The sequence below is a fragment of the Palaemon carinicauda genome, chromosome 16, assembly GCF_036898095.1.
Source record: "Palaemon carinicauda isolate YSFRI2023 chromosome 16, ASM3689809v2, whole genome shotgun sequence".
NCBI lineage: Eukaryota > Metazoa > Arthropoda > Malacostraca > Decapoda > Palaemonidae > Palaemon > Palaemon carinicauda.
The window spans coordinates 15836366-15861446 of NC_090740.1; the positions used below are offsets into that span (position 1 = coordinate 15836366).

Genomic DNA, 25081 nt, shown 5'->3' on the forward strand with positions numbered 1-25081 from the left:
GTATGCTGCTACCTTAACACCTTCTAGGCGTAGTTGTTGAATGACTGCGTCTGCCAGTTTCGTGAAAATCCTTGGGGCTATATTTAGTCCGAAGGGCATGGCTCTGAAGACGTACTTTTTCTTCTGTAGCCTGAATCCTAGGTGGGAGGAGAGGGGGCGGTTGACTGGAATATGCCAATAAGCATCTGCCAGGTCTATCAAGACTGTGTACGCCCCTTTTGGTAACAGGGTCCTTATGTGTTGAAGGGTTAACATCCTGAACTTGTTGAGTGGCGACAAGTCCAGAATGACTCTGAGTTTGTCTGAGTCCTTCTTGGGAACACAAAACAGGCTTACCTGGAATTTGATGGACTTTGCCCTCCTTATTACCTGTTTGCTCAATAGTTCTAGGGTATATTCTTCCAGTAAGGGGGTGGAGTGTTGGAAGAAGTGAGGAAATGATGGTGGAGCCTTGCTCCAGCTCCATCCAAGTCCGTTCTTGATTAGTTTGTGGGCCCAAGGATCGAAGGTCCAACGATCCTGAAATTGTTGGAGCCTCCCTCCTACCTGAAGCACCTCTACCTCCCTTACCTCGTGAGGGGTGTTTTGAGGAGCCCCATCTGGAGCCTCTACCTTTGGTATGAAAGGTAGTGGTCTGCCTCTCAAACAAAGGGTTGAATGCTGGTGACTAGGCAACCAGCTGTTGAGGTACCATCTGGTAAGTGGTTTGCCATTGAGCAACCACTTGGGGCACCACGGTCATGGTGACTGAGGGATGTTGTTGCTTGGCAGGCCGAGAGGGTAGTCTAGGTCTCTTAGTCTTCTTCTCAGGCTGGGGACCCTCATCCGTGGAAGACTTCCTTTTGGATGACATGCCCCATTTCTGGAGAAGGTTCCTACTCTCTGTGGCGGCTTTGTCAACTACCTCCTTGACCACTTCATTTGGGAAGAGGTCTTTACCCCAGATATTGGAAGCTATCAGCTTCCTGGGTTCGTGTTTTACAGTTGCTGTAGCAAACACGAACTCTCTGCATGCCCTCCTGGCTTTGAAAAAGCCGTACAGGTCCTTTACCAAGGTATCCATGTGCATCTTGGCCATGACCATGTTCATATCTGAACATGGTATCTCCATACAGTTCTGTAGAGATAGAGATGCCGCTAGTCTTTCTTTCGTTTCTTGCTCCCTACGCATGAGAAAGTCTGACAGCTTTGGAAGATTCTCGTTGAACTGTCGTCCAGCGATATCTGCCTCCAACTTCCCAACTGAGAGGGTAAGGTGGACTTCTTTCCAATCCTTATCCTCCATGGACAGGACTAAGGACAGAGGTCTACACTCATCCAGTGTAGGACAAGGTTTGCCTGCCTCCACTGCCTTGACAACAGCTTCAAGAGCCTTCGATGTAAAGGGGAAGGCTATTGAAGCTGGAGCAAGAAAGGTAGGATGTTTCCTGCTGAGGGCAGACACCTTAGAATTTGTGTAGCCTACGTTCCTTAGGCGCTTGACAAGAGAGCCTGTGCCTTGTCATGGTCGAATACTATGACCTTGGGTTCCGTCTCTTCCTTCGACGCTGGTTCCAGCTTCAGACGAATGAAGCAGTCTGGGTAAGCATTGAAGCTTGGCCAGAACTGAGTGTCATCAATAGGGATGGCTCCCATCTTCTCCGAAATACAGAGTTTGCCGTTGGTGATCGGCATATACTCCGCATATCTCCCGGGATTAGTTTCGGAGCAGTGTGGGAGGTCTTGGACTCTGAGTCTCTTGTGAGACCCACGGGAGGCGGAGAGTTGAGCTTCACGGAGCGCTCTTTCAAGTTTTGCTTCCCTAGCTTCGCCTTGCTTGCGAATGCTCTCCATTAGAGCCGTAAGATTGGCCAGTGCCTGTTTCATGTCGTCTGATGGAGGGGCAGAAGATGTTGAGGGTAACGGCTCCAGTGCCGGCACCGACGGAAGGGACTACGACTCAATTTCATCATCTTCCTTGGGAGTCAGTGTAGACTCCTCCTCGAGATCTTCCTTGAGAAGATCCTTCTCAGTGTCCGAGGACACTTCAGACATCCTTTCCTCTTGGTGGATGTCCATACCTTGTAGTGCGTCACTGACTTCCGTCTCGACAGCAATCTGGACGCATGGTATTTCAGGTCGTACCTGGGGTATGACAGCTTTAATACCCGCTTTGGGAACAGCAAGTTGCCCATCCTTCCGTTAGGAAGGTACGGTCCCGTCGAGTTCTTTTGGAACCCACGTACCCATATACGCAGCTTGTCTCGTGCTGCATCCCTTGACACCGCTGACTTGGGATCGTCAAAACCTTCGGTAACCAAGGTCCGGCATATGTTGCAGCCTTGGGGGTCCCACTACCGTAGGGCTTCTTTAGTGGTGGTGCAGGGGGCATGAGACCTGCACCCTTTGTGGCCACAAAAGTCCTTACTCCTGATGTTGCAGAAGATGACTTCGCACTTCACTAAGTCCTCCTGTAAAGAGAGGAAAATTAAATGAGTACGTATGCGGTTGTTTATCTCACCTGATAAACAAATATGTAAAATATTACAATTAATATTTTAACCATTATAGCTTAGGATAGTCAAGCTAGAAAGGAACTAGGAGAGACACATACTTGTGTTTCCTGTCCAGCCAATTGCTGTGACCTCCCCCAAAATTAAAGCCATAGAGTCTTCCTATTCAGGAAACCCAAGAGAAGGGTTCTACCCTTAGGGGTAGATAAGTGTATCTTAACACTGACCCTTCTTAAGGTGTTTAATATTGTGGGGTAAATTGTTAACTGATTAGCTATCAGTGTATTGAAAGAAATCTTTTCTTTCAATATAGGATTGGTCTCAATAATAGACTGTGCAAGGATACACAGGGTATGTTGGAAAATAACTACTGTATAATATATACCTATAGATTTCTGTCTGCAGTATAATCTATGCTGCAATTATACTGGCTACTGTATAATCATATACTGTAGTTCAGCCGGCATGTTGCCGGCTAGGCTAGCACCTGGCGGCACAATCCAGCTGGCATATCGCCTGCTGGTTAGTACCTGACGGCACCGGCCTAGCCGGCGACATAAAGGGGTCTCCCACCGGCAGCCGTCACAGCCAGCACAACCTCTCCTGGAGCCTTGCGTCCATAAGGGAAAGACCGAGTGACTATACAGCTGCTTATGTTGGAGGCCGGCCGGCACCACAACCTACCCGACAAGCGGTGAGATTGTAGGACGACGACCACAGGGTTGCGACGGCTAGGCCATCGCTAAAGGACAGAGAGGGGCAAGGAAAGGGTCCTGTATTAAGCGTGGAAGAAGGCGGCAAGTTTGCCGCCACTACCACACAAGGGAGAAACTCTGTTTCAGTATCGGCGCCATCCTAGGCGGCAGAATACGAGGTATCTGAGAGTCTGTATGCTCAGTCTGTCACTGGTGGGAGTTCTTTATAAGCCATCTTTCTTCTAAATATTAAAAGAAATATGAAAGAATTGAAAGGGTCCTGTTTTACATTGCAGTACTTACTTATTCGGCCTGGCTTTATATATACAAGTCGGCCAACTCATGTGCACTCCAACTCTACATCAAAAACATGCTGCATGTGTACTGGATATACAACAGGCAACCTCTTCCTCTTATGATCTCATCACTGCTTCCTGCCAGAGGTTGAGCAATGCCTGCAGGAAGTGGGTCTGGAATTCTAGGTCCTGCTTATCCTTGACAATACTCCGGGAGGGAAACCCAACTTCCATCCAGGTACCGCGTGGCAACATGGAAGGAGTGTTCTTTCCTCCAAACACTTTTTCACTTTCATTCAGCTGATGGACCAGGGAATCATCAAAACTTCAAGGCCCATTACAAGAGACATGTCATGGCCCAACTCCAAGCAGTCATAGATACCGATCATGCCCTCAGTGTCATCAAGTACTGGAAAGGTTTCACAATTGCAGACTGTCTCTCTGCTGTCGAGGAATCATTCATCAACATCAACCCACACATGGTAAATGCCTGCTAGAAATATCTGCGGCCCAATTGTGTGAAGGACTTTGCCAGGTTCAGTGCCTTTAAACAGATGGTCTATGAGATCACAGCCTTGGCACAGAGAGTGGCAGGTGATGGCTTCCAGGAAGTGGGTGAGGATAACAGGTTGGAGTTACTTGATAGGTATGTAGTGGGGCATCCCAAGGTGAACCTTGCTGAATCAGTCCATTCAGCAAATGAGAAGAAAAATATCAACTGGACAATGATGATAAAGGCATCACACAGGAAGTTGGGGGAGAAGTAATGGATGCTGGAGACTGTGAAGAATATAGCATACAGCATGTACCCTTCAATATTGCCTGCCATTAAGCTCATGTGGGTCATTGAGGAGGGTTCTGCTTCTTACAAATTAATCATGGATGAGATGACGAGGAAAGGGAAGTAGTTCCCAATTATGGATGAGATGACGAAGAAAGGGACGTAGTTCCCAATTATGGATGAGATGACGAAGAAAGGGACGTAGTTCCCAATTATGGATAAGATGAATAGGAAAAGGAATTAGTTTCCCATCACAATGTTCCTCAGACCTAGTGTGAAAAGGCCACAGATTCTCAACTTCAAACCCATTCTACAGTAACCCCAGCGGAACTCTCACAAAAAAATTATAATGATGGTGTTGATGAACCTCTTTCCCCTTTACTTATACCAGAAAAGAAAGATATTTTTCAGTATTTTAAAATTACTTAAGGAATGACATTAACATTAACATTAACAAATGAAAAGAAAATCTTATCAATATCACGTTCAGTACTGTACAATTCAAGTATTTGAAACTAAAATTGTTAATGTATCATAACTCAATCCTATTCATACTGTACATATGATTTGTACATAGTTGTGGTACAATTCTGTATGTATTAAGTTAATATGAACAGTAATACCACTCTTTACATTGGTTCAACACACATCAGTTCTGACTTTACGTTGCTTATCCTCAAGTATTAAATATGAAAATAAAATCTACTTTCTGCCATTATACCAAACTTTACATCAGTTTCTAAGTCGTACAATAATAAAGAAGTACAGTACTGTACAGAATTGTACTTACTTGGAAAGCTTATTATTAATGTATCTGGTTTTTATACAATGATAGGAGATTTTAAGTACTAATTCATTTTCAATATAGGTATAAGGAACATTTTGTCGGTTTAAAGGGGGAAAATATGACCTACTATACGTCAAAAATAATTACATAGAGGCTCTTGGAACCAATTAATGCTGTGGAGTGAATTATTTCAATCAATGAAAGAGAACTAAGTGTAAACATAAGAACTACAATAAGTAGTTACAGATTTTACATTAGGTGATGAGTTTGTATGGTGGGGAGGCAACTGTACAAAGCAAAGACAGCTACCACTTATGAATGATGTGATGTCTCACCTTAGCTAATTAAGCTGTACTATAGTGATAGTGCTGTATTAGAGTAATGTACACCACAGTATTAGGGAGTGTTTATGAGCATTAACTTTACATGTGAAATGTAAGAAGTGTGGTGTGGCAAAGTGTCAACTTTGAAGTTGTGAGTTGTATTACCTTAGCTACAGACCATATTGTACTAGTGTACTGTTGCAGTGATGTTTATGTACAACAACATGATAGAAACTACGTAAAAACAAGGTCTTTGTTACTTAACCCTGCGAAGATCGAAGGCCGGCTGCAGAAGTTGACACAAGGCATGACTGAATTAATCTGAATAAAATTTTTGTTGAGGGTCCTTCCACAGGACTCAATTCCTTTGCTAATTTCTAGGTACACAGCAGCTCAGTGGCAGTATTTTGGTCCCACTGAGGGGGATACATAGCAGCAACAGAAATCTTAAATTCTCTTTTTATTCTGAAGTCATAAAGTTGGCCAGTCTGAATTAATAGCATATTCTATTTGAAAAGTAATATTAACTGAAATTATGTATAGTTATAAGACATTTAGAAACCTTCATAGTTCATTGCATATCAATGGTGCTAATACTCCAACCACAAACTATATAAAATAAAACAAAGGTAACATTAAGGATAATCATTATGTCTTCTGCTTTACAAATAATTTTTTTAGCAATATTAAACTATAATCAAACTAGGAAGGATACAAGAATGTCAGAAACACACACAGGACTATTATTTGGCAAAAAATGTAATAATACAAAACACTTACTTTAGAAACCATATTCATTCCCATTGCATCTCCTGTCTGAGCTACAAATCGAGTGTATAACAACCTTCCAGCAATAGCAACCCGCAGATCTTGAAGACGTGCAAATCGACTGGTAGAGTCAAAGGCTTCTTTGATGATATTAAAATTATCTTTGTTCCGGATCCACATATACACTTCACTGTGAATATAAAATTAACGTCAAGAAAATCCTTATATTTAGAATGTTACATTAAAAGTACACTACATCTTTAATCCTCTACTTACTCATAAATGTTGAAATTAGAATATTCCCTTTAATAAAACCCTGGTTGGTTTCATCAAATACCTTTAAAGCCTTTGGATTGGATTCATGAATTTAGGCTATGAGGCCAAGCACTGGAGCCTGAAAGGATATCAGTTGCTTAATTGCAATGGGGGAAAACCAACCGGTTGTACTAAGAAGTAAAAATTGAGAGGCTAGACAGCAAAATGGAAAAAAGGAAGTGGGAACAGAGGAAAAGTACGGGTAGTTTGTAGCGCTACGGCCAAGCGTCCTAATTTGCTTATTATCGCTCCGACTGTTATCTTGTATAGAATAAAAACGTTTGGAAATGGTCTACAGATCTTAAATATGTGCTTAAACGCACACTTTTATGTTTTTTGCCGAAAACCCTAAATTACCTGAAAATTTATGTGGCTCGAGTTCTTACTCTGGCCACGAATCTTCTCGCTCCCGTAGTAGGTAAGGGGGGGGGGGTCCGGGGGGGCTTCTGGTAAGGATACGGCTTTTAGCATAGGTTAGGTGGGTTTTTTAAGTTAGCTTCTCCCGCCAAAATCGTTTTTAGAACGACGGCCACAGTTCAGAATATTCCAGTTTTCTACGAACTCGATTTTAGAATGACGGCCACAGTCCACCCCACTTTATAATATTCCCATTTTCTATGAATGAAAACGGATCTGGCCGTCACCCTACAAAGGCTCCAAAAGTACAGTATAAGGCTAAAATAGAAAGTGCACTTACGGGCTGAAAGGAAGCGGCAAATACCTTTAAGTAATAACTAAAGTACAGTACTGTACTTGAAGTGCACTAATGGTATTATTCCCTACTGGGCTTTATACCTTTGGAAAGATTATAATAAATATACTTGTAGCAAATCTTACAAATTTTAAAAGTAATTTGTTTTTTTTCTAATTATACAAAGCTGAGTCATTTAATAGGAGTGCGTTTTCAGCATTGATGGAATTCAGGAGACAAAATCTCAAGATGTCTGCAGCTACTGGTGGGTGGCTAAGAAGCCCTATCCACCTGCCAGCACACTGAATAGTCAAATTACATTTAAAATTTGTGAATTGTTCCTACACAAATACAAATATCCTTAGTTGAAAGGAAGTCTCTACCACCAAATTAGCAGGCTAAAATTCTGCGATGTCTAAGCACTCGACCTCTTGGGAGCAGAGTAATGATTCCAATCCACTTCCTATGACACTATTTGAAGGCTATAGACTAGGTACTGTCAAATGACAGGCAATCATGGAAGAACTTGTATCCTTGTAGAATACTGTGTCTAATGTAAGGCAATAGTAAATTGCTAAACACAATACTATCCCTCCTGCCCCTTGTTAGATGGATGGGGAGTGAAAAGCTCTATTCTAATTACAATAGAAAAGTTACCCAGTAGTGAAGTTTATTGTAACAATATCCATTCCACTAACATAACAATGCAACTGCTGCATCCCAAGAAAAGGGAAAGAAGAGAAAGAAAGGCCATACATTCTCACTCTCCTCCTAGACTGATGGTGCAACTGCTATCTTAAATGTACTGCTTCTTGTCTGGTGAGAGAGCTAGGTTTGCTACACTACCTGTTAAGCAGTTACCATAGACCCTATGGCAAAGGTGTCCAGTGACTTGTGGGTACATTCCCGTAAGTGGTGGTCTGATGCTTCCAGACACCTACTTTCAATACTTGACTCACTGACAATTTCTTCCAAAACATCAGGTTGTGCAAATGATACCGTGGTAGTCGTCTCATCCCCCCTCTGATGCCTTGTATTCGAAAGTTGCACAAAGCCAGAACGAACAGGGTTTTAGGTTCTCTTATTCCTTCTGTAATGAAGGAAGCGTTGTGGGCCCCTCAGAACGGAAAGTAAGCCATTCTGGTCCCCTGCTCATTGCCTTTGTGGGGAAGAGCTGACGAAGGGTTAGACTCGTGGCAGCCTGAATTCAAGATCCTGGCCACTAACTCCTGAACCTAGGCAATGGGGATCTTACATCCTTTAGAATGACTAGTGACACTAGAAATGATATGTTTCCCGATCACTTCACCTGGGCTACCAAGGGCCGGTAAAGACCCATCGTTCTCCGTCTTTGAATTCTCCTGAGAAGAGGTGAAGCATGCCATTGCACCCGGTCCAGACAAAACATCACCTGGAGGCTCACCCTGGAAGCTGCTTCCATGTTAGCAGGCTCAGAAGTTGAGATGTTGGCAGACTCCTACCCGAGTCAGAGTAGTAACCTCAGCATCAACAGGCCCAGAGGAAGGATTAGCTTCCACGGGTACGTAAAATATCTTCTGTTAAAGAGGGCGACAGTGGCAGAATTTTGTTATAAAGGCGCTCTAAAACTGCTTCTTTCAGAAACGAATGCATCTGCAAGGTTGTGCATAAGCGTGTACAAGTATACAAGAGTAATCAAAAGGTGAAAGTGATTGCACCATGGACCATTTAAGGATAGGTTCTTGTGCATATGCAAACATTCAGGGGGTGCACAGTAGCAAGAGTCTCAACTTCATATGCAAGTTCCTCTTCTGAAGAATGAAAAGCACTTTGCAGCAAGTTCCTCTTCTGAAGAATGAAAAGCACTTTGCAGCAATTTCCTCTTCTGAAGAATGAAAAGCACTTTGTGGTAAATTCATCTAACGAAGAATGTAAAGCGCTTTGTAGCAAGTTCATTTAAGTGCTTTGTTGTAAGTTCATCTTCCAAAGAATGAAGAGCACTTTGTGTTAATTTCATCATCCGAAGAATGACAAGCACTTGTGGCAAGTTCATCTTCAGAAGAATGAAAAGCACTTCATAGCAAATTCCTCCAAAAACTGACAAGCCCTTGTGGCAAGTTCATCTAAAAGCACTTCATGTCAAGTTCCTCCAAAAAATGAAAAGCACTTAATGACAATTTCACCTTCTGAATAATGACACGCTCTTTATGGCAAGTTCACCTTCTGATGAATGAAGTGCTTTGTGGCAAGTTCACCTTTCAAAGAATTAAAAAAAACATTGTGGAATTTTTTTTTTAAAGTTTACGGCACCCACACGTCAAGAATGAGGATCCCAATCAAGATTGAATTCGCCTTTAAAAGAATTGGTACAGTGTAGGGGACGAGAGCATGAGAATGAGGCTGTGTGCGCAGCAATGAAAAAACCCTTTTACAGGCAAGCTCTCCTTAGAAGAGTAGCCACGATCTGAGTTGAGCATGTGCACCTATCGAGTGCAATTGCATGGTAACCTCAAAAGATAGCTCTCCCTTAGAAGAATGGGCATGCTCTGGGGCTCATGTGCAAGGCTGAGAGTCAACCGCAAGAGTTAGCTCTTTATAACCGCTAGTGTATACAGGGAAGCACATGCAAAGGTGAGAGTCCACTTCTAGTACAAGCTCTTCTTCAATAGCATAAGTGCACTTGGGGGTGCACAAGTGAGGATAAGTGGGGTGCATTGCACAGGTGAGGATAAATGTCTACCTCAAGAGTTAGCTCTATTTCAGAAGCATAAGTGAGCTTTGGTGCACGTGTGTGCACTTGGATCAAGATGAGGAATCTCATGTGAGTGTTCTTTATCCAAATATAGGATGCACTCTAGTGGAGCACGAGTGCCCAAACATTGGATGCACTCTTGTGGAGAAAGTGCGCAAACAAGGATGAAGGTTAACCTCATCAGTGTGTGGGCTCTGTTTTTCATGTGCAAGTGTCTTCATGTCTCTCAGAAGTTCTGTCTTGTCTTTCTCAAAGACTGAAGATTCAGCCTCAAAAGAGGTGTGGGCATGCTTTGTGCTCTCCTTTGGTAATTGTTACCATAGGGAATGGTGGCCCCATTATCATGCTTGTGTTAATGGGAGGCAACTGATTAAGCACAGAAGCACTCCCTTTTTAACCTTCAGGAGATGGGCAGCAATCAGAGAATCTTTTTCCGATGGAAAGGTCAAAATGGCCTTGGGACAAGAAGGGGACACAACCAATAATTCCCTTTCCCTGTCCGTTACATCCTGTGAGGTCCTGTCATAAACTACACACAATAGTTTGGGCAGGCTGGAAGGATTACGTTAGGCATTCGACCACACTGATCATTCAAGCCCAAACAAGATGCAGATCTTAATGTCGAGAAGCAGTATCAGCAAGTAGGGAGACCTCCCTCGCTCTAAGGTATCCCTACAGCATCACAGGATTAGTCCAATGCTAGAGTGGGATAAGGGCAGCTGCCAACGTACAGATAAGCAGCGTTCATGCTTGGTCTCAACATCGGAGCACTGGTAGTAGATGCATGAGCTCTTAAACTTCGTACCAAAAATTCTTCCAGGGTTACGTTTTGGTACAACAATCCTCCTCCCACGAAGCTGTGCAGAGGAATCAGTCGAAGTCTAGATAAAGACTGCTTTGGTGTGCTTTGGTGATTCATTTCACCCTCTCTTCGGTGACAGGAGCACAGGTAATAAGAACGAGTGAAGTGGTTATCAGGTGATGGTTATGGAGGAACAAGTGTAAGTTTCGATCTTTGTTCCACATCGTGAGGTTATCAATCATGTAGTTATCGATTGCATGAACCGGAAGTAATCTTCCCAATCGCTTACGTAAGGTTCCCGACCACGATAAGCAATCGTAAGGTTCCCGATCGCAGTAAATGGTCCTAAGGTTTCTGATTGTGGTAAACAATTGTAAGGTTTCTGATAGCAATAAATGATCTTTAAGGTTTCCGCAGCTGAAATATTTACCGCTGAATTCCAGCTACACAGAAAACATACTCCTATTAAAGGACGAAAGTTTGTATTAGTGTAACAACAAACAAATTTGCATAAAATTTTGAAAAGGACTGTAATGCTTACGTCGCTCTACCTGCAGTAGGGAGTCTGATACTTGGAGCTCTAGTCATACCATCCCGTATTACCTCACACTTGACACCACCAACTAAAGCTCTGCATCCCCTGTTGGTTGAAGCTACAAGACATCCCTCTGTTGTTGCCATTGGCACCATATATTTCTTGCCATTAACATTAAGGGGACCAACAACTCCCACAGGAACTGGGACATAGCCAATTACATTTTCACAGCACACACCCATAACCTGTTTAAAGGGAAAATGTAAGATTCTATGAAAGCACTGTGAATAGCAGACAAATGTAATTAACTCAATGGCAAATCACAGTAAAGTAGGTATTATTTTCTTAATGGAAAACTATATCATAAATTTCACTCTAGAAAGGAGCCTAAAACAAAATACTGTATTGTACTTACTTTAGTGTAATCATAATGATCATAAGGCAAAGTATCCATGGAACTCTTGGCTGTTGTATGTGGAGCCACTACTCTCCTGCGAATGTCAACTGCTCTCAATGGATCCCCCAAAACGGTTTCAAGTTTGTATCCTGGTACATGCTTCTTCTCTACTAACTGAACAATTTCTTGATTTGTTAAAGATTTTACACCAGCCTGTTATGGTTAAAAATTATTGTATCAGCTGTAAATAGCAAAAATACCAACATTTCACAACATAAAAATTCTTAAACAGGATAAGTTTCCAGAAAACTATTCTACACTAGCATATATATTTTATTTTATAACTTCATTAATCATTTAATGAGAAAACAATACCACAGTATATAATCTAATGTCAAAATAACTAGAAAAATATTTGAACTATTGCAGCAAGTTACTACAAGATAAAAAAAATAAAATAAAAAAGTACATATGACACTTAGAATTATATCAATAAGTACAGTATACCCTATTATAAGGAATATTTTACTAGAAATATATTCTATAAAATTACAAAAATATACATACCTCTGAATTCATAATGTTGATACAATCATCTAAGGATCTTGGAGGAAATTCAGGTTTCTCATCTTCTTTATTTTCCATGGCAGGAGAAATTGCCTCTGTCTGAGTACTAACGTCTTCCTTTTTAACGGATACTGTAAGAGATTCGTCACAGGTCGAGTTAAAACTGACGGTGCGGCTTCTAGCGCAATGGCGGAGAATTCCACCTGTGTTCAACCCTGTTGAACATCAATAATATACAGATTATATCGCTACTTTCAACTTTGTCCATTTTTTCAAATTGCAAGTAAATGCCCTCTTACAACCTTATCACTTCTAATCACTTTATAACTTATCCAACAAGAAGTTGAAATTACTGGACAAATAATTCAAACACATAAAAAAAAACAAAGTACAGAACTTCATTTTCATGTACAGTACTAATATGCATGATAAAAGATTTAATGGAGCATTAAATTACAGTATTGTAGATAACATATGATGTGAAATTAATAGTTACAAAAACTTATGATGACCATCTTTGCAGAGGAATCAGCAAAATTGCAATTACTAAAGAGTTAAAAAATTCAACATTAGAAACCTGAGTAATATCAATTGAAGGGTTCCCCAACTGAACCATTTGACAGAGGAAAAAAATAAATATACATCCACAATCTTTTTTCAATAGTTTAACCTGCAGAAAAGTTGATTAAAGAGAGAGAAAGATACGCATCTAAAGAAAGAAAGTTCTCTACAGCATTACCATGCCTGTTTATGAATACTGTAACCAAATCATCTGTAACAAAAAGGAAACAGAAGTTGAATAAAATCACTTCCTTAATGGCTGTGAAACAGCATTCATCTTTCACACATGAAATTGAGAAAGAAGTAAAACAAGAGGACACAACCAACTAATCTTTAAAACGATCTCCTACCTTTGCCACTTAATGAAGGGGACTGATTGTCATCTTGAGAGGTTAATAAACTATCATGGATAAGGTGCTCTTCTAAATGTCCCTGTGACTCAAACAATACGTACTTGATGATCAAGGCTACCAACAACACCATAAACACAACGTGGTCTAGTCCTGCATTGAGCAACCTGAATACAAAAAAAAAAAAAAAACGAAAATTTAATTTGAATAATAAAATTTATTTCTTTACTCACCCGATGTTCATATAGCTTTTTTTTTCTATACTTACACCTAAAGTTCTTTTTTAAACATTCAAATTTGTTTAACTTTCAATATCAACATGCTTCTAGTAAAGTAATGAGAGAGACTAGTGCGAGTGGTGTATGGGTATCGCATGACTGTTTTCTGCACATATGTTAGTCTCATTAGTACTTGTATACGAAAAAAATTCACATATGGAGAAAAATATTTTCTCGCAGAGTGATATTCTTCTTTGTCTACATCATATCACTCTGCGAGAATTTTTTTTTTTTCTCGCAGAGTGATATAATACTTGTAAACCGATCTGAATTTTTGCGCTCGTATACCAATTTGCTCATATTCCCACTTACTTGTAAACTGAGGTACTACTGTACTATCCCTGTAGACTAATTACCCAAAAGCCCAAAGCTAGGCAACTTAAAACACAAAACTTATCACAACCTGGCAGAGGGGTAAGTCGAGGTTGAACAGATGCAACAGAGAAACTGATACAACAAAAGAGGTCGTGGCACTCCACTTCTTGCCATTAACCAAAACAAGTGTGTCTCATTCCTTTACTAGAAGCATGTGTCTATTAAAAGGGAAGAAAATGGGTAAATGTCAATAAACAGCTTCTAGAGAAGAAGCAATATGACCATCACGGGAGGTTCATAGAAATAGTATATGATCAAAGATGCAATAACACCAACATTTTCACTTGTGTCAAGCCCAATACAATACTTGGAGCTAAGGAGAGTATAAATGCTTTATTACTTTATACTCAATAGCAAAATCCTATACCTGTACAGTATTGTACTGAATAAAGTTTTCTCTAAAATGTAAATAATTTCTCTAAAATTTAAATAAAAGTTTTGAAAAAACATTCCTTTTTTATATACATTTTTCATTACTTTGAGGCATCAGAAATATTCTTATTTACACAATTTAATTATTTACCACAATAATACATACAATGGTAAAGTAATAATTAGCTGTCAGTAAGAAGGTTATCATCTTTAATGGGAACTAAATCACACTTTAGCATTTTAAAACCAGGTTCTAATGCATAAAAAGTACAGTAACAGTACTTCTCAATATAGTACTCAAGAATATACAATTCAGTAACAGTGCTGTACTTTTCAATATGGTACTCGCAAATGTACAATTCTGTAAATCTGAAATTTTGACTGATGCATCTATTATAATAACTCTATATAAAACTTTGTTAATATCTTGAGTTATTCATTCATTAAGGAGAGTACTGCAGCAGTTTCTGTTATTCACTCAAAAAACAGTTAATTCTATAATGCTCTGCCTGCAACTCTTTTTCAGATAATCAAGAAATAATAGTGTGGTATTAACAGAGCAAAACCTTTTTCACTAGTAAAGCACAACAAAAGATCTAAAAGCATAAGTGTTTTACGTAACAATTTAACAATTGCTTACAACAATGAAGTAATAAAAATGCAAAAGAGCTACCAAGAAAACACTGAGAGCACATAGAATTGCACTAACATGGATCATGGCAAACATTAAAAGAAAAATAATATCTTGGCACTTTAGCCAAGTTGGTCAAATTCCACTTACAAAAAAAAATATTGATAAACAGCAGTGTTTCAATGAACACAATAAATCAAGCTGTAATTCAATAATTGTGGATTAAAGGTCCTTGCAGGATGTAAATTTGACAACTTTCAATAAACAGTATGTCTTCCTGGCACTAAATGAAACCTGCACTGACACAAAATTACAGTCAATGTTACTTATATACACCTTCTTGAACACACTGACAATAGGCATCCACATATTTTCATCATACCAACAATGCTTCTAATTTTAGCTTTAACTAAACTAGGGACATAACAAAAGATTTAAAAGAGCCCAGAAAAGACAATGGGAATCCATGCTGTTATGTGTCCACATGCCCACAGAGAATAAACACTTTGAAAGGCTTGTGTGGCAACACTACAATATCCTACATTTTAACATTAATTTCCTTGCTTCCAGCATTTCACTTTACACTCGTGTCTTCTGGCTTCTTCCCATCTATCTGTCCTCTTCAACTTTACACTGTTGTAATATTCCTCTTCCATTTGAAACAAATCTCTCTTTTTTACATATGGTATATAGTAAACTGTATCATCAGATATATCTATTGAATTCTTTCAACAATAAAAGAATTACTCTCCTGTCTCTAGAGTCTAGAAGCAACTGTAGCACTTTAAATGTTGAGTTTAATTCAATTGAGAAGGCCATTAGAACATCCCTATCTGGGTTACAGTAACGTGAAATGTTATTTTCATTAGTAAAATAAATTTTTGAATATACTTACCCGGTGATCATATAGCTGTCAGCTCTGCTGCCCGACAGAAAAACCTAAGGACAAAATAAGCCAGCAATCGCTATACAGGTGCGGGTGTACATCAACTGCGCCATCTGTCGAGCAGGTACTCAAGTACTCCATGTCAACACAGAACCAATTTTCTCCTCGGCCCACTGGGTCTCTATTGGGGAGGAAGGGAGGGTCCTTTAATATATGATCACCGGGTAAGTATATTCAAAAATTTATTTTACTAATGAAAATAACATTTTTCAATATTAAACTTAGCCGGTGATCATATAGCTGATTCACACCCAGGGGGGTGGGTAGAGACCAGCATTACATGTTGACATTATTATGAGCTAAGTATTTTGTATTTCATTTTAGCAGTTATTCAAAATAACAAACACAAAATAAATAAGTACCTGGTAAGGAAGTCGACTTGAACAATTACTCTGCCTTTTTAAGTACGTCTTCCTTACTGAGCCTCGCGATCCTCATAGGATGCTGAGCGACTCCTAGGAGCTGAAGTATGAAGGGTTGCAACCCATACTAAAGGACCTCATCAAAACCTCTAATCTAGGCGCTTCTCAAGAAATGACTTTGACCACCCGCCAAATCAAGTAGGATGCGAAAGGCTTCTTAGCCTTCCGGACAACCCAAAAACAATAATAAAACATTTCAAGAGAAAGATTAAAAAAGGTTATGGAATTAGGGAATTGTAGTGGTTGAGCCCTCACCCACTACTGCACTCGTTGCTACGAATGGTCCCAGAGTGTAGCAGTTCTCGTAAAGAGACTGGACATTCTTAAGATAAAAAGACGCGAACACTGATTTGCTTTTCCAATAGGTTGCGTCGAATATACTTTGCAGAGATCTATTTTGTTTAAAGGCCACGGAAGTTGCGACAGCTCTAACTTCGTGTGTCCTTACCTTCAGCAAAGCTTGGTCTTCCTCATTCAGATGGGAATGAGCTTCTCGTATTAACAGTCTGATAAAATAGGATAAAGCATTCTTTGACATAGGCAAAGATGGATTCTTAACTGAACACCATAAAGCTTCAGACGGGCCTCGTAAAGGTTTTTAAATAGAACTTAAGAGCTCTTACAGGACATAAGACTCTTTCTAGTTCATTTCCAACCATACGAAAAGTTTGGAATATCGAACGATATTGGTCAAGGCCGAGAAGGCAGCTCGTGTTTGGCTAGAAAACCAAGTTGTAGAACATGTAGCCGTTTCGGATGAGAATCCGATGTTCTTGCTGAAGGCATGAATCTCACTGACTCTTTTAGCTGTGGCTAAGCATATCAGGAAAAGAGTCTTAAAGGTGAGATGTTTCAGGGAGGCTGATTGTAGCGGTTCGAACCTGTCTGACATAAGGAATCTTAGTACCACGTCTAAATTCCAACCAGGTGTAACCAAACGACGCTCCTTCGTGGTCTCAAAAGACTTAAGGAGGTCCTGTAGATCTTTATTGTTGGAAAGATCTAAGCCTCTGTGACGGAAGACTGATGCCAACATGCTTCTGTAACCCTTGATAGTGGGAGCTGAAAGAGATCGTTCTTTCCTCAGATATAAGAGAAAGTCAGCTATTTGAGTTACAGAGGTACTGGTCGAGGATACGGATACTGACTTGCACCAGTTTCGGAAGATTTCCCACTTCGATTGGTAGACTCTAAGGGTGGATGTTCTCCTTGCTCTAGCAATCGCTCTGGTTGCCTCCTTCGAAAAGCCTCTAGCTCTCGAGAGTCTTTCGATAGTCTGAAGGCAGTCAGACGAAGAGCATGGAGGCCTTGGTGTACCTTCTTTACGCGTGGCTGACGTAGAAGGTCCACCCTTAGGGGAAGTGTTCTGGGAACGTCTACTAGCCATCGAAGTACCTCGGTGAGCCATTCTCTCGCGGGCCAGAGGGAAGCAACTAGCGTCAACCTTGTCCCTTCGTGAGAGGCGAACTTCTGCAGTACCTTGTTGACAATCTTGAACGGAGGGAATGCATATAGATCTAGATGTGACCAATCTAGTAGAAAGGCATCTATATGAACTGCTACTGGGTCCGGGATTGGTGAGCAAAATATTGGGAGCCTCTTGGTCATCGAGGTTGCGAAGAGATCTATGGTTGGCTGGCCCCAGGTGGCCCAAAGTCTCTTGCATACATCCTTGTGGAGGGTCCATTCTGTTGGAATTATTTGTCCCTTCCGACTGAGACAATCTGCCATGACATTCAAGTTGCCTTGGATGAACCTCGTTACTAGTGAAATGTCTAGACCTTTTGACCAGGTGAGGAGGTCCCTTGCGATCTCGTACCATGTCAGAGAGTAGGTCCCTCCTTGCTTGGAGATATACGCCAAAGCCGTGGTGTTGTCCGAGTTCACCTCCACCACTTTGCCTTGAAGGAGAGACCTGAAGCTTTTCCAGGTCAGACGTACTGCCAGTAGCTTCTTGCAGTTGAAATGCATTGTCCTTTGACTCGAGTTCCATAATCCCGAGCATTCCCTACCGTCTAATGTCGCACCCCAGCCTACGTCCGATGCGTCCGAGAAGAGAACGTGGTTGGGAGTCTGAACAGTCAGGGGAAGACCCTCTCTAAGGTTGATATAGTCCTTTCACCAAGTCAGACCAGACTTTATCTTTCCGGAAACCGGGATCGAGACCGCTTCTAGCGTCTTGTCCTTTTTCCAGTGAAAAGCTAGATGGTATAGAAGAGGACGGAGGTGTAGTCTTCCTAGTGACACAAATTGATCCACGGATGACAGTGTCCCTACCAGACTCATCCACAGCCTGACTGGGCAGCGTTCCTTCTTCAGCATCTTCTGGATGGATAGCAGGGCTGGGGGTTGATCGTCTTGTTCAGCAACGTCTTCATCAGAGGGTTCCTCATCCGAAACTGATGAGGAAACGGCAACGGAGTGGGCAACGTCTGACTCGCTGAATCCGGTCGCACTGGTGGATGCGTGACGGAGCCGGACGCAATATCATGGCACTGCTGCACAGTCTGTGAACTGTCAACAACCATGGGTGCGCGAGGAAGTGCAGCGTCAACCCGAAACTGTCTAGACTGTCTGGGCTGTGCAGTCAACACCCTACCGGGTTGCTGAGGTTGACGCACTGCATCACAACAAGTCACCTCTGCTGGTTGTTGAACGTCTTCCTAGTGACACACTGAACGTCAACAACCACCTCCGAGCGTCGCTTAACGTCAACGTGCGACTGGCAACCCACACTGGGTCGCATCGGTGGAGGAACCACCTCAACTGGCAGACGCGAGTAGGATACCTCAGCGTCAACAGGGCGCACAACCAACCGGTTGGAAGGTTGTTGGCCAGAAGGTTCTTCTCCGTATTTAAGTCCTCTATCAAGGACACAAGCTTGGACTGCATGTCTTGCAGCAAAGCCCATTTAGGGTCTACGGGAGCAGGTGTGGCAACAGACGGGGTTAGCGACTGAGGCGGAACCATTTACCATCCCTGGAAGCCTTGTTATGTGTGACATAATAGTACAGCAAAACTTCAAAGGCTCGACAAAAGTGAGAAGTTGACCTGTAAACAACTTGGAGCGTCTCCTGGCTAGGCGCCAGGGCGAGTCTACCAGAATTGAGAAGTCTATCTGGGCAGAGGCATGAACTCCCAAGCCGAGAACTTCTCTCGAGTCCTATCAGACTCTCGCTCTATAAGCCAGTTTAAAAGAAGGGAAAACAAAGGCTGTATCCCTAAAACTCCTCCTGGTGCAAAAACCAGTCGCCTAGCCAACGTAACGCTCTCTAGGAGAGCGAGAGAGCACTAGCTTAACAACAACGGCTTCGAAGTAGCTAGGCCTAGTGTAAGTTCTGACGTTTAGGCGAACGAGGAGCAGCAGTTACAAGATCCGGACGAAGATCCTTAAAAAAAATCATCATGATTTAATTAAAGTCCATAGGAGGCTAAGCAGCTTAAGGCTCCTCTCCAAATGACAGAGTCCTCAAAGGAATATCAGTAGGAGGGAGAACAGCACTTTCTCATCTACAGGAACCTTGTCCGATAAAAGCTAGGTTATCTCAGTGAGTCTCTCACTGGTGCATTAGTAGCAGACCAGAAGGCAACGTCATGTAACTGCTTGACAGTCTGTGAACTGTCAACAACTGAACTGTCAACCACAACAGGTGCATGAGGACATACAGCACTGGTGCATTAGTAGCAGACCAGGAGGCAACGTCATGTAACTGCTTGACAGTCTGTGAACTGTCAACAACTGAACTGTCAACCACAACAGGTGCGTGAGGACATACAGTGTTCACTCGAGACTGCTTTGACTGTCTATACTGAGTAGTCAAAACCACTCTAGAATGCGGAGGTTGACGCACCGCGTCAAAACAAAACAACTTAGGTTGTTGTTGTAACTCGCGAACGTCAACGGAGGGTTCCGTGCGTCTGTGAACGTCAACGTGCGGCTGGCAGGGTACACTGCGCATGGGAGGTGGAACTCTCACAGCCGGAGTGCGGGAGCAGGTAGCGTCAGCGTCTACTGTACGCACAACCGTGGTTGGTTGTAGGCTAACGGGTGCAGCGTCAACCTTCTCCGCACGATACTCCTGCATAAAAGATGCTAACTGTGTCTGCATAGACTGTAGCAAAGACCACTTAGGGTCTACAGCAGCAGGTGCGGCAACAGACGGTGTTACTGCCTGTTGCGGTACCGCTTTGCCTCTCTTAGGAGGTGAGCAGTCGTCGGAAGACTGCAGCGAGTCCGAACTGACCCAGTGGCTACAACTGGGCCGTTGGACTTGCGCGGAAGGGACCGACTTGCGCTTAATAAGCTGCGAGACCTTGGTCCATGGTTTCTTACGAGAAACCTCTTCCGCAGACGAGAAGTAAATGGGCTCTCTCGTCTTTGTGTGGGTGGGGCGATCTTGGGTAGATACGCCCGAAACCACGGAGGGAAACGTCTGTTCGTTGATCAAGGCCTGACGAACCCATAAGTCGTTCGACATTACTTCTCCCCTGGGCTTGGGAGCTTGCAAGAGGTCCCGGACTAGGTGAACGACAGGCACGAACAGACGAACCCTCGGACGCAACACTGTAACACTTTGCGCATATCACTTTATCACTTCGATTTTCTGTTTTGCACTTATTTCACTGAAATCGAAACTTTTACTGATTTCTACCTGAAACACGCAATTCTACCCTTCATTAAAAGGTAGTAATTGCGAAACAGTCGTATAATGCAGCTCATTAATACTAGCAAAAACAGAAAACATATATAAAGATAAAGAATTCAGTGGCTGGGAAAGAGACTAAACACTAGTTCAAATAAACTACGTTTACAATCTCTCACCGCACATAGCCTGGGGACAAGAATAAAACCCAAGAAACGTTTTACCTTCTTCCCCGTACAGCGACTAGGGAGGAGAGTAACACGAGAACAACGTTACCCGCTTGAACGGAACGTTTTTTCTCCTCTCTCTCCCTCCGTCTCTATCTCTCACTCTCTTTCTCTCTTGATTTCGCACCTGAGAGAAGAGCCCAATTATATATCGTCAAAAAAACATGTTATTTGGCTAAAGGAAAAAACTGAAAGGTTTTCCAAATAAAAAGTTCCTTTAATTTAGAATTTAAACCATTTAAGCTAAGAAAGAATGAACGAAACGTCAGAATCGATTTACTCTTACTGCAAAGTGAAACCGTGATACACTCTCTCTCTATCGTAACGATAGAGCGCATGTTGAACGTCCTGAACGTCAACAACTGCGTAGTGTAAAAAACTAAACGTTAGTTCATCTTTGAAAACAGTACGAAGACTATCAAAGAAATTCTTTCATAAAACATTAAATTTAAAAAGTTTTAAATTCTTTAAAGGCTAAATACGATATAACGGGCTCAACGTTGATTAACTTCGGTTCCAAGTTAGGACCGCCTACTATCAGGAAAGGTCGCATATAAACAAAACATAAAAATTTATTTTTATATGTTTATAATAAATGGAAAGTTAATCGAAGAGGCCTAATAAAGGTGGAGAGATATAAAATATATAGATCTAAAACGTGTTAAGCAAAATTACTAAAAACTTAAACACACTTCCGTCTAAGGGAAGGGTCGGCCATTTAAAAGTGAAAGAGAGTCCATACTCTCTTTGTCACCATAATTAAATCTATCCAAAACGAGTTCAAGTTTTGAGATGAAGATAAAACCCCTGCATAGCGAAAGCTCAAAACTGGAATAGTGTACTTCACCAAATAGTTGTGAAAACAAATCCAGTGTAACAGCGTATTTAGTAGGTCTTGCCAGTGGCACGACAGAGAGAAAATTGATTCTGTGTTGACATGGAGTACTTGAGTACCTGCTCGACAGATGGCGCAGTTGATGTACACCCCCACCTGTATAGTGATCGCTGGCGTATTTTGTCCTTAGGTTTTTCTGTCGGGCAGCAGAGCTGACAGCTATATGATCACCGGCTAAGTTTAATATTGAAAAACCACTGGCACTCCTTACCACTAAGTGCTAGATTGTTTCATATCTGTACTAGGGGCATGTATCTCATAAAAGAAAAGAAAATCTAATTTTTTTTATAAATTCTAGGAGTAAACGTTGAAGCAATACGAAGATCAGGGAAGGTTCATAAAAATAATTATGCACAATATTTATTTCATACGCAAAAGATTTTTTTCGTGAGCTTTCATTTCTGGCCATGCATAAGTGGAGTTACACCAAATTATTTTTTGCAATGGTATAAAATTGGATGGGCACAGAAAAGTGAAGTAAAGGGTGAACCTGCAGATAATGATGACAAACTGTACAGTTTATGTGATATGCTGTAAGCTTATCTAGTACTGTATATTAATGTAACCATCTCCTTATCATTTGGTTTACTAAACTTAACATACAAAACAAGTATAAGCTACAGTACAATGGTCTGCTTCCTTTAGCATATGCAAGGTTTTGTAATAAAAAAAAATTCAGATACGGAGTAATATATTTACAAAACACTAACAGTTTAAAATTACGTCATGCATTACAAAAGAAAACGAAGCAATGTAGGTACAATTTTATAGTATGAACTCCCAAATTGTGTATCCAATTCATAATTCATTTCAAAATTAAAATATGAAAAATGGTCTCACACATACCTTACAATAACATGAGGATCAGTGGACGAATTAAATGCTGCAGCTGAATCGGAGAGTGTCATCGTGTTAGCCGATAACGATAACGACCATCGGGTAATTCCATGCACAAGCAGCAGACCAGCAGACATGATAACCTATCCGATACCAAAAAAGGTAAAATGAGAAAATTACAAAATAAACAATATACATTCATACGTATATCCATAAAACAATATAACTATGTAAGCTCATTTAAATTTTCACAAAGTAAACAAATTACATCATTCATAATCATAAGATATAAAAAATACCATTAGAGATAAATTATTCTTTAAAAAGCTTATTTGACAATCTATCACAAAACAGTTATACCTCAGCCATGATTAACTGAAAGAACTGATTATGCCCAAGATACTTAATCTATACAATATGCAATAAAATCTTGCATTTTACCTTGACTCTTTGAACAACAGGATTGGGCCTCTCCTCTTCAACCATAGCCCGTGCAAGAGTTGCCATCTGCCATGGAGGCTGGCCAGAGGAACACCTATTAGAGAGCTAAAAGACAAATTTAAATATTAACTTTATGATAATACAAATGAAATGATAATTGCAATCCCGAATCTGACAAGGGTTTGGAAGAACTATAAAACTTTCACATATGTCATTTCACATGCTTGCACCAAGAGTTATAATCACATGGGGAGTCTTCCAAGAGTTATAATCACATGAGTATTCCAAGAGCTTCCTACTGGACCTGCATCTACTACTTCCAGGTCTAACACTTATTATTAACTGCTCTCCCTTCTTAACCCTATTACCCCCAAAGGACGTACTGGTACGTTTCACAAAAGCCATCCCTTTACCCCCATGGACGTACCGGTATGTCCTTGCAAAAAAATGCTATAAAAATTAGTTTTTCATATTTTTTGATAATTTTTTGAGAAAATTCAGGCATTTTCCAAGAGAATGAGACCAACCTGACCTCTCTATGACAAAAATTAAGGCTGTTAGAGCAATTTAAAAAATATATACTGCAAAATGTGCTGGGAAAAAAATAGCCCCTTGGGGGTTAAGGGTTGGAAATTTCCAAATACCCCGGGGGTAAAAGGGTTAATGTAGAGCCTAAATCCCCTCAATTTTTCAGATCTCTTGAAAACACTCAGCTCCTTCTAAAACTAGAATATCAACTCCTCCTTGATGTAATCTAGCCATGAATTTCCTCAAACAACTCCTTCACTCCAATATAAGAACCTAATGTCTTTGCTGAATAGAATAGTTATATGTACTATAATAATTCTGCCCTTCATAATACTGGAATATTTCCATTCATTAGCACAGCAGTCCCTAAGCCTTCCCAGGTTTACCATTAGTGAGGATGCCCATAAAATCAATATAAGTAATAATTTGGGGTATTTGCGGGATTCACAGATATACAATAGCTATTACATAACCCTCTTCCTCTATTTCTCATCACCAGGTCTTAAAACATGCCATGAATTAAATCTCTTATTTCCTTCAAACATTAAACTAGATATAGCACTGTTGTCCAGAGTAACAAATTAGCAAATAATATATCCTGTGTTCAAGATAACCATAATAAAATTTCTTACAATAACTGTATACAACTCATAGATCACAATAATTAACATTTTGTCGATACATGCATCCACTTTAAAATACTGCACTTTAAAATTTTGCATCAAAACTTCTTAAGTATGACTGATAAAATGTTATTTTCATTAGTAAAATAAATTTTTGAATATACTTACCCGATAATCATGTAGCTGTCAACTCCGTTGCCCGACAGAATTCTACGGAAGGGATACGCCAGCGATCGCTATACAAGAGGGGGGTGTACTCACCAGCGCCACCTGTGGCCAGGTACTGCAGTACTTCTTGTTGACACCACCTCAATTTTTCCTCGGTCCACTGGTTCTCTATGGGGAGGAAGGGTGGGTCAATTAAATCATGATTATCGGGTAAGTATATTCAAAAATTTATTTTACTAATGAAAATAACATTTTTCAATATTAATCTTACCCGATAATCATGTAGCTGATTCACACCCAGGGAGGTGGGTGAAAACCAGTGTACATGTATATCAAGAAGCTAAGTATCCCGTATTTCATATTATCAGTTATTCAAAATAACAATGAAATTATAAGTACCTGGTAAGGAAGTCGACTTGAACCATTACTCTGCCTTTAATAAGTTCGTCTTCCTTACTGAGCGCAGCGTTCCTCTTAGGAGGCTGAACAACTCTAAGGTGCTGAAGTATCAAGGGCTGCAACCCATACTAAAGGACCTCATCACAACCTTTAACCTCGGCACTTCTCAAGAAAGAATTGACCACCCGCCAAATCAACAAGGATG

The 25081-nt window shown here is 40.9% G+C and overlaps 1 protein-coding gene across 2 annotated transcripts in view; it reads right to left on the reverse strand.

Annotated features, from left to right (window-relative positions):
* Positions 1-25081, reverse strand: part of LOC137655659 (3-hydroxy-3-methylglutaryl-coenzyme A reductase-like) — a 66175-nt gene that overhangs the window by 25396 nt on the left and 15698 nt on the right. Inside the window, exons 5-11 of one of the 2 annotated variants that reach the window (XM_068389600.1) lie at positions 23159-23263; positions 22727-22860; positions 13092-13258; positions 12181-12311; positions 11632-11826; positions 11223-11461; positions 6155-6332 (exon numbers count right to left, since the gene is read on the reverse strand). In XM_068389600.1, coding sequence (XP_068245701.1) covers positions 6155-6332; positions 11223-11461; positions 11632-11826; positions 12181-12311; positions 13092-13258; positions 22727-22860; positions 23159-23263 — 1149 coding nt within the window. Of the gene's footprint in view, positions 1-6154; positions 6333-11222; positions 11462-11631; positions 11827-12180; positions 12396-13091; positions 13259-22726; positions 22861-23158; positions 23264-25081 lie in introns of both variants that reach the window. The other variant, XM_068389599.1, reaches the window with a different exon arrangement.